We start from the raw sequence: 16,062 nt of genomic DNA, 5'->3' as shown, positions 1-16,062 counted from the left end.
ATACCCTACTCGGGGCATTTGAGTACAATAAATAAATAAATTTTCTCCGCTGGCGATGCGCACAAAATTACGCCAGAATAGAGCGTGTCGATCGCTTCTTGAGGCAGTGAGTAGAGTATACAAAATAAAGCAGTTACACTAAATGTGAAAACCGCCAACACTGAGTCAAAACTACTGCCGTCAAATGCGGTGCAATGATTCGTTGCGGGGCTGTTGCGCCCTCTCTTGGTTAGTTTTAGCACTATCTTGGCGTTGATACCACAAGAAGTCACGGGAGGACGCTGCAGCCCCTGAAAGAGATCAAACTATGCGGCATGTGGTAGTGGAATGGGATTGTATCCATCCAAATCTGCGCGAGGTAAATATTCGGCTTCCCGGAACCCTACTATTTAGGGTTAGCACAGAGGGAATAAACTTCAAAGCTGTCGAGGTGACTAAAAGATTAGAATGCAGGTGGGCTAAAACCAGAAAGGGAATATTGCCTGGGGAAGCTACTTAACCTGCAACATAAAAAAAGTATTTTGATCCTGCCTTAAGGGTGGAGCTGGAGTTGAACGAAGATTCTAAAACATAGATAAGATTTTAAATTACAATGGCCACTACTTCTCGGACAAAATACTCACTTTGTATGGCATATGATGACGGATAACCTATTCGAGCGTCAGGTACCTAAGCGCGGAAGTGTAATATCCAACTTTTCGCGACTTTGTTCACGTCCTGGGCCTCCAGTCTCCCTGGAGGGCACGGGCGGACGCGGTTGAGTGCACGTTTAGGTTCAAAACCTGCGAGGCGTCATTTTGTTGTGAAAGTCAACCGGACGAGCAGTCCGCCTAAATGAACTCGAGTCGTCCTAAACACTGAGCGAGGCATTGGCCCAATTTGGGCGCCGCCAAAACAAACACGCTACTCGTGATCACTGTGCGTTGGAGGTTTACTCGCGAAATAGAGCATGCGGCAGTATCTACCATATGTATCTCTTCTTTTTTTCTTTCTCTGACTTTGACCATTTAGTCCAGCCGTAATAATACTAGGGTCCGCAGCTTGTTATTCGGGTTGTTGCCTTGGTGCATGTCATGTATTATTTAAGCTTGAAGTTTTCTGTCTGTAAACGACATTGTGGTCCTCTATAATTATGTGCGAGAATGTTCATGCGTGAATATGTATTCACACCTCGGCAGTGCTTTGACGTGTTCATATCATACCTCGTCCTGTCGTGCCAGCTGTACCCATATTCATTGTAGTTATTGCTCTATAAACAAGTGCCTCTGTGGGGCAATGGGATTCCACCGGCTTCGTAACGCGGAGGACCCTGGTTTGATTTCGACCAGTGGAAGCGGTAATCTTTTCGAAGCCTCTGTTCGGGTACTTGGCGCCGCATTCTGCGTCGCGCGTTAATACGGTGGATATTACGACTTGCCGGGTCGGTAAGTCGCTCCACACTTAAAAACCATATTTTCGTAGGGATGGAAGAAAATTACTTATGCTGCTGCAGCTGAACAAGCCGCCCCTGCAGAGGTTCAGCGCCGCCGAAGTCCGAGTGCGGAAGTTCGCGCCGCTGAGGCAGCATTCCTGCGGCTCGCACAGGCCTCAACCGAGCGCAGGGAGTGGCAAACTAACTGCCTAAGCGTCTGTTAGCAGTGCCAATCGAAATTGTTGGTGAGTCTGATGAAGTTAGCGAGTTGTGTGTCGCAAATTGGAACAGCGGCTTGGTGGTGTCTACGTCACACGTACCGCGCTCTAACGATGTAGTGCACGTCCTGCGGCTCGCATTAACGGCCGTTGATTTACCCCGAAGTTAGTAGTGTAGAACTTAAGGTACATATAAAGTCACTTGTGCTCAAGAACATCCCGTTTTCCGCGGTTGTAACGCCTCCCAAGGCCGCCACCCACTCGTGATATACTTGCAAAGAACGCATCTTAAAGGAGCCATGAGGACAAAACACTAGTTGGGTTTATTCGAAAGATTGCCTCGATAGAATAATACTGACACCACAGTTAACGAATGAGACTGCTCGAGATATGGTTCGCCGAGAGCCTCATAGGACTCCTGAAGATATCCCGCAACCTTTCGGCTATAAGGACCGTCTCCATACTTTCGGCGATATCCTTGACCATTTCCGCCAGGATAGGACAATTTTTCCACCACCGCATCCATCGCTCAGTCGAAGGCATGCAGTCCTTCTCAGGCAGCTCCAAACATTATCATGCCCCACTCCGCATCTCATGTCCATCATATATCCTGGCGAATATAAGGACGCTTGCCCCTTTTGTTCTGTGGAACGAGCATCACTTCACCACATCATTTGGTCATGCCTATTAATACCCGCATCACGTAGAAGAAATCATCCCATCCTTCATAACATATCATCCTTAACCGAGTGGGAGGCTGCCATCTCTAGCCCAGCTCCCCACGTGCAAGAAGCCCTCGCCCAGTTGGCTGAAGACACCGAGCTCCCAAAACACCGGGAGCCCCGCTGTCTAGATGACTGAGCGAACAGATCAGTGGTGCAATCACCACAACTTTTGGGCAAAATAAAGTTATTACTACTACTACTACACTTCGCTTAAATAAGCTTCATAATTAGGAAAAAACGGAATGGCCATGCGACCTACTAGCTCATTTCCCGCAACAGAACCTATGATGTCATATGAGCTTAGCTGTGTGATTGGGTTGTGACGGAAAAAGCAAACGCAAATTAGGCACGGCTTAAAAGGTTTCCGAACGAACTATTTGCGCTTAAGTGTAAGGCATATTCATTTTACAGCAGCAAATAGGGTGCAGGAAACAATGAAAGGTACGAAAACACAGGTAAGCATAGAACTACCGATGTGCACTGCTGTTAGTACTGGGTGCACTATGCTTGTTTTAGCGGCACAGCACTCCGCCGCTTTGAAGTTGTTTTACAGGACACTGGCCGAATGGCGTGAGCGGCGTTGTGTTACGTGACCCTGTTTCTCGAGGATACTGCTGGTTTCACGAGACGATCACTTTTTACAGAAAGAAAACAAGCAAGGTGCAAATTCGCTCAAAACCAAAGCAAGAGCGGACAACGGTTCTTGGATGACTATAGCAGCGCCATCTGGGAGGCTGACAGACAGCAAGGCCGCAAACCCGAATGACGCAGAGCACGTTTCCTTGAATACACACGCTTTCGACATCATTGCTGACATTACGGGAACCCATGATATGGCGGGAGAATCAACATTTTAACCTAAATTGAGCAATTTCTAAGTGAATACGGTGTCACTTGTTGCCGGACAAGTGCTGGGGGCACTATAAAACGCGACATTTTTAGAATAAAACAAACTTGTATTCTGTCTTCATGGCTCTTAGGAACAAGGAATTGGTGTAGCAAGTTGAACATATATTTGTCTATTTCTCCCACCACAAGGCCTCCTTCATCACAACCAAGAACTGGGAAGGAAGTGTTTCTTGAAGAAAGAGTAATATGTAAAAAATAAAACTGGTGCGTAAGCATACACACAATGCTGTTTCCACCTCTTTGTCTCAACCGATTTCTGATAATAGAATATCTAAACAGGTGCGCTCAAATTTTTCATCATGGGGTATTGTTATCGTCAGCCACGTTTTGATATTGCCGCGAACCATGTATGCGCTTATTTCTTTATTTATTGTTAGCAAGGCCTAGACCCGGAGTTTCGGCTACTGCCAGATAAATTGAAGGCGGAAGAGAAAGAACGCTGCAACTAACACCACGGTGCAAGAAGCAACATCACCAATCGTCATGCAGCAGCCATGGGAAGCGCCATCATTCCGAGGAGCCCCTGCAGAAGATTTAGAAGAATGGTTGGAGAAACCGGAGCGCGTCCGGAAATTCAACAAGAGGGACGACGCAGAAACGTTCCGGCATGTTTTCTTTTACTTGGAAGATTCAGCTCGCGCTTGGTTCGAGAACCACAAGAGCTCCTTCACCAACTGGGCTCACTTCAAAAGCGAGTTCATTAAGACCTTCACTAGCGTAGTCAGAAAAGAAGGCGCTACGCTTTTGCTTGAAGGTTGAAAGCAGCACCCCAACGAAGGGGTCATGATCTTCGTCGAAGAGGTGAAGCGACTTTTTCGCCGTGCGGACCCAGAAATTACGGAGGAAAAGAAACCAAGGTTTCTGATGACAGGAGTAGAGCAAGAACTCTTTGCTTACTTTGTCCGCAACCCCACTAAAACGTTGGCCGAATTCGCGTCAGAGAGTAAGGCAAAAAAACAGGTGGACAATTTGAGAATAGCTGGGTTGTAGATGTACCGTTCAGGACATGCTTAGAAGGATGGTTATTCAATGATAAAACCTTAAAAACATAAATAAATATATTTACATTTGTTGATGTTCAAGACACTATTTGTTAGTTGAAACGTACAGACTCTCGGCCGGGCTAGTGCAGAACGCACCAGACGCAAGGCGAAGGCCCGAATGGAGAGAATGGATCAAGAATTCTTAGTGGTATTTTTGATGCTGACCCAAACACGACACTGCCGTATTCTAACCGCCACCACAATATTGCTGTAAAAACACGTAGAATGATTTCTTTGTCTGCGCCATAGGATTGGTGTAAGAGGATCTCCAGAATATTTAGTGTTTTCAGGCATTTATGCTTAAGTTGTTTGATGTGTGGAATGAACGTGAGTTTTTCTTCAAATATGACACCTAAAACTTGTGCTCCTTTTTGACAGGAATAGATGTACCATGAAGGGCAATCTCAGAGCCCGCCTTAAACACGCGCTTGGGGACGAACACAACACAAGCACTTTTTCCAGAGTTCAATTTAAAACCGTTTGTGTCCGCCCAGCGAGCAAGATGTTCACCCTAAGCTGGACTTGTCATTCAGAAATTGCGGAGTTACAAGACCTAACAGACATTGCGACATCATCTACATACACAAAACAGGAAATGGTTGGTGGCGATGCCTTTCGGAGAGAGTTCACCTTGACAATAAATAGTGTACAGCTCAACAAACTGCCTTGAGGAACGCCATTTCCCTGCACATGTACAATGAAAAGGGCACTGCAAACTCTCACTCGAAAGGTTCTCTCCGACATGTAGCTGGTCAGGGTGTTCAGAATGTTGCCGAAACGACAAATGACCAGAGATCACTCAAGATGCCGCACCGCCTTGCCGTGTCATAGGCCTTTTAAATATCGAAGACAGCTGTTATGGAAAAAATTAGTTACGGATGAAGGCATCTTTCACACACGATTCCAACGCTATCAATTGATCAATGGTGGATCTCCTCGCCGAGAAGCCAGCCTGGCAGCTCTATAGAAGACCACTGTACTCTAAAAAATGCAAGAGTCTCCTATTAATCATCTCCTCCAGCTGCTTACACAGACAGCTTGTCAGGGTGATGGGACAACAACTCGCGGGAGAGGATGGGTCCTTCCCCTCCTTCAGAAAAGCCACTATGATGGCCTCCCTCCAAGACCTTGGAAGACGGCCTGAAAGAAATATCATAGTGTATGTAATGTTGTCTGCGCCTGCAGCTGAAGGTTTAGAAGTACTAATTTCGATCTTCAGCTTATAAAGTGAGAAGGAAGTGTTCTAAGAGGAAGTCAAGTTTTCATTATCGCGCAAGGACTTTTTCTGACAGGATGTTTTGTGTTTTATGAAAGTGTTGGTGTAGTGTGCTGAAATGAACACGTGTCGGATGTGCTGTGCGAGTGTCTTAGCCTGGTCTTCCAGTCTGTCCCCTGTTGTACCAACCAGGGGCAGGCTGTTTGCGTATACGTGTCCAGACTTTGCGAGTGTCAGTGTATGAGTTTATGAAGGTTATGAATGAGCGCGAACTACCTCGTTTTGCCTCACGACGCACGCGTTTCCCTAGTGCTCTTGCCCGTTTGAAGGGTACAAGGTTATTCGACGTGGGGTATCGGCGAGGGCGCCCCCCACGCCCTGTTCTGGGCCTCTCGTGCTTGATGGCAGTCGTCGTTTCACCAGAGCCTCCATGGGTTGTGCGGCGCACCGGAAGTCTTGAGAATGGACCTTCTGGCAGCAGCGAGGATGTGTGCCATAAGGAGTTGGGCGGCTTCCTCTACGTGTAAGTGTTCTATGGTTGTGTGCTGTAGTTTGCATATATCTGTAAATGTACTCAAATTCGCATTTGACTCGTTAAACCTAGTGTTCAGACTTTTACCTATATATGTTAGTGTGGTTAGGAAGGGGTTACTACCATAAGGTTTCGTGCCCACGTCCCAATAAAGAGATGGAAAGCGAGCGTCAAATCGAATAGCTAAGTCGAGGTGAAAGTGCTGTGTCCTATTTTATAATGTGGAGGCTGTTTCTTGCTAAAAAGGCACGTAGCTGATGATGTCAAGAATTTCTCGAAAAAGCGACAGACAGCAACCGTGCAAGAAGAGCCTCAAAGAGAATTGTGGTCATTAAGGTCTTACGCATTGGTACTTCTATGTTTATTTGTACTTTCGCAACTTACACTTTTACCACACCCTCCTTACTGCTATAAAAAGAATGTGCCCCAAATTTGAGCGCAAACAGCTCATTCGACAGGCTTCTAAGCACTGCCTAATTTGTGACTGTTTTTGACGGCATGAGCCTATCGCACTGATGGCACATATGACATCCAGGTTCTCTGTTCCGGGAAATAAGCAAGTGGGTTGCATGGCCATTCTTCTTTCCTAATTATATAGCTTATTTGAGCGAAGTTTACGCTAAGGTGGTGTCAGTATGATTCTAATGAGGCAACCTTTCGAATGAAGCAAACTTGAGTTTTGTCCGCATGGCCCCTTACGGGGAAACTGCACTCAGCTGCACCGGGATGTGAGGCCCCTGACGTCAACATTTACGAAGAGCCTCCCCGGCGACGACGACGACACGGGCGAGATGCAGGTGGTAAGATGGAGACGGTGAGCTGTACCACCGAATATCGGTGGCTCCGATATGACTCCGTTCGCCGACACGGGTGGAGACCATTCTGTTAAAATAATGATCGCGCCATGGCACTGCAGAAGGTACTGACTCTTTGGACTCCTTTAGCTTCGCACTGCCGTAGATCACCTGATTAGTACTGTGAGTGCAAGCACGGCACGGAATAAAATCAAAGGGTTCACATACATCGGCACCTTCGTCATCCTACCCCAATGTTGCAAAGGCTTAATACTTTGTATGAACTCTATAAGGCCAAATCAACAATCAGAACATACACCAAGCGGTCCACAAAAAGGAACATCGAACACCCACACGACGCGATCAATGACGACAACGGTTTCACAGTTCCCGCTCGTACGAGTGCTTTTGTCAACGTCCAGGATGGATATGAAGGGATAGCCGAAGGCAACATGCGTATACTTCATTATTTCTTGTCAAAGGTAATTGTGTTTAGAAGCGATAAGCTACCCCTGGACTGAACTTCTCCATGGTCTTCTTTTTCCAACACTTCAGAGCGCGCCCGTCCACCTCTACCGTACCTTCGAGCAGCTGCTAATGACCCGTAGTGAAGGTATAACGCCGTGGCCATAGCAATACGTGCTCATCAGTCGTTCAACTTACAGACCACCTTATGCCCTCCTGGCACAGTTATGCAAGCATCAGCTCCATGCCACTATCTGGAAAGCATATAAAACGGCGTTCGGTGTTCCCGTCTCTCCTCCTACTGAAAACTACTCGAGCTTTACATACACAACACGCCTTAAGAGCTATTAGAGGGCCAACAGATCACACAAAGAAAACGGCTGTCAATTACGGCTGCGGGGCGGCCATTCCAATGGCTTGGATATCACAATCATCCTGTTCATCAGGAACCAAGCCACGTACCAACTGCAATCAAACGAGCATCTGTGGCGCTCCTATTCCTGGGCACATAAACGGAATTCATCAACTACCCCCGCAGTCTGAGTATCGAAGCTCTGGAACGCCGGTCCCAAAAGGAGGCTAAAAGGAGGCACTGACACAAAAATTTCGGATCTTGTTTTTTTTTGTTGCGATAAGTAGCTTGTGACCTACGTATCACGTGTAGAAACCTCATTTGCTTCAGCGGCCGACGGTTGTTTATTTAGAGGCATTTTCAATGCGGGCAGTCGCAGTTTCGGTTTCAGCGGGTGCCGCGAAACGATGGATTTTGTGTGAACTAAGCTGACCATGTGGCCGTCGGAGGGATATCCCAGAGCAGAGCTGCCGTAGCACTGTCGAATCCCCATCTCCGGCAGTTTCTGCGAATGCCCCCACGTACCGGTCTCGTGAGCCACTTAATAAAAAGCGACCGTGGACGTGACGCAGCCGCTGCAAATGCAAATGCTACCGCGACTAAAGAACGACGCGCGACGCTCGAGACAGTGGGTGGCAAGACGCGCGCTGGGAGCACCCGGCTGGTCGGCCTACAGGTCGGCCTACAGGTGTGTTTGGCTTAGCACTGCGGCGGATATTCATTGCCGCTCTCGTAAGCCGTGTAGATGACAATTTTAATGCAACCGGCCATCACATCAATAACCGCTTTCTCATATAAGCTACCATGGTTGGGACTTGGGTATAATTTTGTGCAGCGGTAACAAGCTATCACTCAAGCTACCTGTGCCGGCCTGGGCCACTTCGCGGCCGTGGCCGCCGCCTGTAGAGCGACCGTGCGGCTCGCTCAGTGGGCTTTTCATTTCTCCGGCACGTTTTTGCGTCCAATTTAAATATACAGTAATAGAAATGGAGTGCCTGGAATCGCTGTAGAACTTTTGTCGCGGCCAGCTGCCCGATGAGCTGACGAAATCACAGCGCCTCCGCCGCCAACGATCGAGTCGTTCGTTCTCGAGAGCAGAAGCTCCGCCCTCCGGCCCTCCGATATGAGCGGCCAGCCGGGAGAACCGGCGAAAAACGCCGGCAGTGCGGAAGCGTCAAACACAAACTCGTGACGTGTTTGGATGTTGTTTATTTACAAAATATCCGCGGGATATCGATTGCACGTGGTCGTCTGCTGGCTGCCCGGTTGCGTTTCGCACACTTTAAAATTGATTTTAAATATATTCTAGGTTGTATTCGCCATTGATATTTTGCAGATGATGTATATGAGTTCACACCAGTCTATCTCCGAAGTTATCTCGCCTTCAAAATATTGTGTCAGTATCCCCTTAAAGTAGGCCAGGAGATGAACCCTACCCGTCCGGTACACACACAAGTATTCTTCAACTAAGGGCACACCCTCACAATCGTGATCATAAAAAATACCTATAATACACTTGCAGGAGAACTTGTCATCGGTTTTGCTGCTCCAACATTTGGGACTCGGGTAGCCTCCTGCTCGCCGCCCACAAGCTCTCGCTATCAACTGGTCAACGTGGTACTACCCGACGTGGCAGGTCGCCTTGTTACGTCTGTGTATACACGATTTTAACACCCAACTCGTATGAATACGAGGCGACACTTCGGTCCATGAAAATGACGTCGCTAACGCTACTGCCTGCTTCCGGCTAAACATAGCCTCCCCAATGAATTTTAGGTTTATTGCCAGACGAAAGCTCCCAGTAAGTAATCCATTACGCCGACATAATGCTACGTTACCGCCTGGCACGCTACTGGCATTGCCTACAAAGCAATACTTTCCCTAATGGTGCGCTACCTCATAAGCTCTAACAAACCCAATGCACCCTAGACTCCCATTTCTGTACTACCGCCTGCACCTCTAAACGTATGGTCAGCGAATGCAACAACACACCAGCTGCCCCGATTCCTCACTCTCAACCTCACAGCAGTGGGGCTGCCTGCTGACGAGCTCGAGCTTCAAAAAGCAGAAGAGCCTGCTCGCCAGGGCACGTCTGGCACCAAGAGCGAGAAAGTATCTAGACTAAGGAGTCCTCCCACCGGCGAGCAGTCGGAACACCTTCTTCTCTGAATAATAAAAATCTTCATAACCAACACTATCATCATGATCGTTATCGTCATCACCATCAGCAATATAATTATCACCCTGCTGGCGAGCACGTTGTTTAGACGCCAGCAGCTCCAAGTGCCCTGAACATCATACACGCATAGACTTACACTTGACAGCCACATTTAGTGGCCCCACTGGTGCTTTATTTGGAGGCTGGAGTTATCTGGTGTAACTTCTCCCGGGGATATCTACCCAATGGCCTCCGAAGCCCGGATGGCGAAATACACGGTGGCCAGCTTTATCTGATTGAAGCTAGCACCCGGCCTTGGCCGTTGTGGTAAAGCGCGAGCAGCAACACGTGAAACGGAGGGAGAGACCGGAAAACTTTCGCTGTAATATAATTTTGTTCACCATTTGGCCGAGGCCCTGTTGTGTAAGCGAAATGTAACCACAAGCACACAGAAAAGGCGTACGTACCTCCTCGGCACGCCTGGATGAAGAATATTTTTGGCTTCCCCTGCAGGTCCGGGCAGTTGACATTGTTGAACCGGCGGAAGACGTCATAAAGCAAGTCCACGTCCTCTCCGTCCACCCCTTTTATTTTACCGTTTGTTCCGTGGGACATAAGGATCACCACGAAACATTCGGCATTCCGGTGTGCTTTGGTCTTCGCCGCTTCCCGAAACATTTTCTTCATATCCTGCAAAGTTTGATTGCACACATCGTTCTTCACTTGCAAAAAAATGTCAACACCGAGACCTGCAAAAGTGGGTCAAAAGTTGTTTCAAATCTTTCAAATAGACATCATTAGAAAGCATAGGTGCTTTTTGAGGTTGAGGTTGAGGGTTATTTATCTAAACCAAAACACATATACATACAAGAAACATAGGGACCCAACAATATTGTCAAATGGTCCCAACCAAATAATAGTACACTTTTATAACAAGTTGGTACTGGCAATTGCAGCAACAAAAAAGGATAAAAATGAAGAACAAAAATCACGCTTTCACATAAAATTTTCAGACATAAGATGTTGCTTGACAGATTTTTTAAACAATATAAAAGAATTAAGGTTCTGAATTCCGGCATTCAAACTATTCCCGCAAGTTTCTCCTGTGAATTGTAGTCTGTTTTTTTCCATAATTGGTACGAATTTTAGGCAACAGAAGACGTTGTGGATTCGCACCAGTGGTTCGATGAGAAGGTTGGAAGCAAATTGTGCTTATAATTAATTTGTGTTGAAAAATTTGGAACATGAGTTGCGCTATGTTATACGTTACTGAATTATAAACATTAGTTACATCAAAAAATTCAAACATATTCACTATTTCATTACTTTTACAACGTAAAACAATTCGAACTGCTCGTTTTTGTAACCGAAGAATGGGCAACAGATGTGTTTTATATGTGCGGCCCCTGTCTACGATACCTTAATTTATGTGGCAGTGTACGGATGCATAGTATAAGTTGACAAGTATGTCTGAAGTAAAAAAAATGTCGACATTGCGCAAGCACATACAATCCGTAAGACGCCTTTTTTATTATTAAGCGTATATGATCAGTTAATTTTAAATGGTTATCAATTACAATAGCTAAAAACTTTGTGTTGTTAGTGCGTGCAATCACGGACGAAATATAAATAACTGGAGATAGCTCTTCTACTCGTTTGGCCTCTGAGTGGAATAATATATAACCTGGCTTTTGAGGGTTACGTTGCATGGCATTAGCTGAACACCATGAATATAAGTGTTTGAGTCCCTCATTAACTTTTGTTCTTGAGTTCTTCATTAACCATGTGGGTTAGAGAGGAGGGTTCCTCGGGGACCTTGCCAGCACTCTGGGGTAGGCTCCCACGCTAGCTCCCGGCGTGTCAACCTCGCGGGCTCCCATGCCTACAGCAGACCAGTGAGGTCGCCGATACGATAACACAGTAGACAGTAGTGCCGAAGCACAGCCGTTTATTTAGGGAATCCCAAAGCATGCGAGCACAAGGCTCGACGGCATTCACAATCACGCCGTCGGGGTCGTGACCGCGAATGGGAGGCAGGCACTCACGGCGCGTGACAAACAGCAGTTCCCACCTGAAAGACATGGTATCCGCAATCGACGCGAGGTTCTGCCGAACCAGCCCCGACCGGGTCCGCAATAAAAGATTCGTATCATCGGCGTAAAGCACCGGGATGGCGTGAACTAGCTGAAGAGGCAGGTCATTAATTTACAATAAAAACGATATACGTCCAAGGATGGATTGCTGAGGAACTCCAAGGTTTATAGATTTAATTTCGGATTAAACTTTACCAATATGAACTACTTGTTGTCTATCTTTCAAGTAATTTTCTATGAGACTCAGAGGAGTGCCATTATGCCTTAACGCTTTAATTTCACTTTAAGACCCCCTTGTGAGACCGCTTCTCGGATTACAGCCACGACGAAGCCGACTGTAACGCCAGTGTCGTCGCTGCAAGGGCAACCATGAAACTGCCGACTACCTGCGGCCCCAGTCTCATCCGGACGCTGCAAGCCATTTTCCCGATACACCTTGTGCGCACAGCACTCAGCAGGCTCTCAAAAGCGCAAGTGAATTTGCTAAACTACCCCGGTCCTCATCAAGCCATCTGGCAGAGCGAGAGCAATGCTCTGGGAGATTCCAACACAATCGCGGAATCTCCGAGCGCCAGCCAAGGGATGGATTTGGAGTGCTTAACGCCGCCTTTAGAGGAGGCGATCGCACCTGCTTGGGCGGCCAGGTCATCGTCTTTGACTAACATCTCCCCCCTCTCGAGTGACAGCTCGACCGAGTGCAGCGATACCCCGTAGCATCCTCAGCGCGAGCAAGGGCATGCACCGGTCAAAGATACCGTTCTTTCTAGAACCTCCAGCGGCTCGCGCAGCCGCCGAAAGACGCAAAGCAACCCAAAGACGGCGCCGACCCATTGTAGTCTCGCGTCTGAGCCGCCTGCGGCGGGTCTTCATACGCCCAGCACCAGAGTTCTGCTTCCGCCCGAGATCAAGGACCTCTGTCAGGTCAATTCTGTCAGCCAGGTCGCCGACCTACAGCGCTACCCATCTCGTGGATTGGCCCGACGCGTCCAAGCAGAGTTTGCCTTCCTCCACGGACTCAGGTGACGTGGATGACACTAAGAAATTTGTGTTGAGGTGTCCTCTGAAGACAGCAAGATGTAGGTGGCATCGTCATCATTATTTAGCACATTTATATAATCATCATCCTGGTGCACTTGCTTTGCGTCAATGCCCAAGGTTTTTGAAGCGTTGACAAACAGAGAGATAATGCAATATGCAAATGCGCAAAAACGTTGACGCTCCCTTCCAGCAGGTATGTAATGTCCGCTCGCCGCGATGTGTTGGCCTTTCGCGAGGGGTTTACAGTGGAGTAATAAAATTTTCCTATGAGGCAGTTCGCTTTCGCTAAGTGAGGCGTTTTTTGCTTTGATTGATCGGGCGGCTTCGGGTGTAGGAGTTTTCTTGTGCAAGAGCCTGCGCAACAAGTCTCACGGCACGTTCGGCTTTGATGGGCGAGTGCTTGCCGAAGAGTTTGTGCTTCGCGAGTCCTGTGCGTGCAACCGTAGTTTATGCACCGGCGTGACACTCCGATTGATCAGCGTTTTTCACATCTACAAATGCGTTCATTTTGGAGCCCTAAACAAAATTTTGAGTTGGGGACGTTAACTGTGTTTTCAATCTCCAGCGAGATGTGTGCGGTCCTGGACAGGGTAAACCTGATGTCGATGCGCGGGCACTACGGGATCTTGTTAGTCAGCTCCCGCTCCGTGACACGTGGGTGCAGCTGCATGGTAAAAGGTTTGTCGCCACGTGGGAGGGGGACGGTAGGACAGCCGGTTGGATAAGTTCTTCCCGCCGGAGCTCAGCCATTATCTTGAGCGCTGTGACGTTCTCTCTTTTCCGGTGGGCACTCCTCGTATTTCTGTCCACACGCCAGCATTAGCGATTGCAAACCTCGGCGACTAGGTGCCACATAACCAGATGTGGCCGATAGACGACAGATTGCTTACAGATGAGGTCAGTGTAGCCGCATTAAGGAATGCGCTGCGCCCACCACGTCGCGACTCGACGAACCCACTACCATGGGATGAGTTTAAGTCCTGCTTGCCCGAGGTGGTGATCCGGGACGAGAGAGCGCGTAAAAGCCGCATCACGACCGCGATCAACGATACACTGTGGAGGCCTCGGGTGGCCAAAAGGGGTGGCGCTTTAACCTTCGCCATGTGTGACTACGTCAATGCATTGATGGCGCGGTAAGAACACCTGATATGACAGTCGTCTTGCCCTGCCAGTCCTGCCCAGTTTTTAAGCCGGCCGGTTTAAGACCTATCCGTGTTACAGTACGCAAAGCAGGCTAGCTTGACGGACTAGGAATGGCTCAAGTGCCAGAGCCTGTGTTGACGGACGGCTGAAAAAGCGTTAATTGCGAAGACATTTGTGAGGTGTTTGCGGCAGAATTTTCTCACCTCCCCAATTCAGAGAATACATTGTAGGATGAATTCTTTCAGGAACACCTAGCGACCTTTTGTGAGGCGCTGCCGCACGTACCCAAAGACATGGCGAGCAGGGTATGTGCGCTGGTTTCGACAGAGGAGCAGTATGATTGCGTCAGACACTGAAGCGGCGCCTCAGCGCCGGGCGCTGACGGCATCTCTGCGAGGTTCTCCAAGACCTTTTTTTCCGTTGTAGGGGGTGAGCTTCTCGCCATGGTGAACTGCCTGCTTCTTCATCGAGAGTGCTCGGAATTTTTTCGCGAGGGTCGTGTCGTCCTTATAGCGAAGCTGGAAGGGGGACCTACGGACCCAGGTGCGTACAGGCCACTCACGCTCCTGAGCCTTGATTTTAAGACGGTCACGTCCATTGTAGCCCGCCGAATGAGCTTTGTACTCCCTTACATCCTAAGCAGCGCTAAAACGTGCAGCGTGCCGGGCCGGTAAATTTTTTCATCTTAAGGCTTGACCCGATACCTATTTGACTTCACATGGAGAACCGGCATTTCCGGTTGCTTCATATTGGTCAATTAGGAGGAAGCTTTCGATAGAGTGGAGCACCGATACATGCCCGGTGTTTTAGGTCATGGTTTTCATCACAATATTTATCTTGCCTTCGACTAGCTTACTCAAACGTGACCACCCGGCTACTTCCTAATGGCCGCCTCAGTGAGCGCTTCACACATATGCAAAGGATCAGGCAGGTTGGTCCCTGGTCGGCCTCGCTCTTTGCCCCATGCCTGGACCCCGTTCTGCGTCGCCTAGCAGCGTCCCTTTTCATCCGCGGATTCCCGCTTCCCGGTTATGGCCATATCAAGCTCTCTGCATATGAGGACAATGTATCCCTTTTTCTGTGGGATTACGACAGATACCCAGCCTTTAAACAGATTTTTTAGAGTATAGTGAGATGTGTGGATCTCGGCTAAATAAGGGCAAAAGCACAGAGCTACTATTTTGGTAACTTGTCAGTGATCTTGTTGGAGACGTAGAGTGGGTGAGGAAAGTCTTGTTGCTTGGCGTAGTCTTTCATGGCTCCAGAGAAGTTGCTCGTGAAACGTGGAAGGGTTTGTTAAGCACTTCTGACAAACGCATAGGCATAGTGCCACCTTTCAGGCGGTGTCTCTCTGAGAGGAGCTATGCCATGAAGTCGTGCGTTTCAGCGGAATTCTTTTAAGGGCCGAGGGTGGCTCGGCCACCTCGTGATATAACCCGTCAGCTGGCATAAAATTTGGGTCCTTTTTCTAGGCAAGCAAGACCGAGTCAGCTGCGCCCACTGTGCTGCGCCTGCCCCGAAGCATGGAAGGGGGGTTGATCTTGCCATACCTACCTAAATATGGTGTCACGTGTTTTAATGTTGGACGGTATGTGGGAAATTAGAGATGATTTTCAGCACCCGCGACAGGCTCTGCTTCGCTGCTTCTTGGGTATTGCTCGCTCATTGTTTTATGATGAGCCCATTACCGGACCTACAGCCGTGCTGCGGTGCAGCCGCCGCCTTTTTATAGGTACGTTGCTAAAATACTTAGAGGAATTCAGTCGAGCAACGCAGATTTAGATAGTAGAGCCTCATCTGCGAGTGATAAATACGAGAAATTGGTTATTAGGGAGTTGGATGATCAGCAAAAATACAAGTCTCGCAGGGCCCGCTGGCAACAATTAACGTCAGCGGTGCTTCCTGCAGACGTTCGTGATTTCGGTTGGTTGCGTGGCTGGAGAGCCCTACCGATGTATGGCCACC

The 16,062-nt window shown here is 48.3% G+C and overlaps 1 protein-coding gene across 4 annotated transcripts in view; it reads right to left on the bottom strand.

Moving 5' to 3' along the window:
• LOC144158379 (uncharacterized) overlaps positions 1-16,062 on the bottom strand; it is a 156,409-nt gene that overhangs the window by 10,929 nt on the left and 129,418 nt on the right. For all 4 annotated transcript variants that reach the window (XM_077689243.1, XM_077689242.1, XM_077689245.1 and 1 more), the window contains one exon: positions 10,291-10,513. In XM_077689243.1, the coding sequence (XP_077545369.1) occupies positions 10,291-10,513 (223 nt within the window). The remainder of the gene's footprint in view (positions 1-10,290; positions 10,514-16,062) is intronic.

Source organism: Haemaphysalis longicornis, unplaced genomic scaffold (genome assembly GCF_048455015.1).
Source record: "Haemaphysalis longicornis isolate Haplotype H1 unplaced genomic scaffold, Haemaphysalis longicornis Haplotype H1 scaffold_10, whole genome shotgun sequence".
Taxonomy (NCBI): Eukaryota; Metazoa; Arthropoda; class Arachnida; order Ixodida; family Ixodidae; genus Haemaphysalis; species Haemaphysalis longicornis.
The sequence above is the reverse complement of the archived record's forward strand: the minus strand, read 5'-3'. Positions and strand labels throughout refer to the sequence as shown.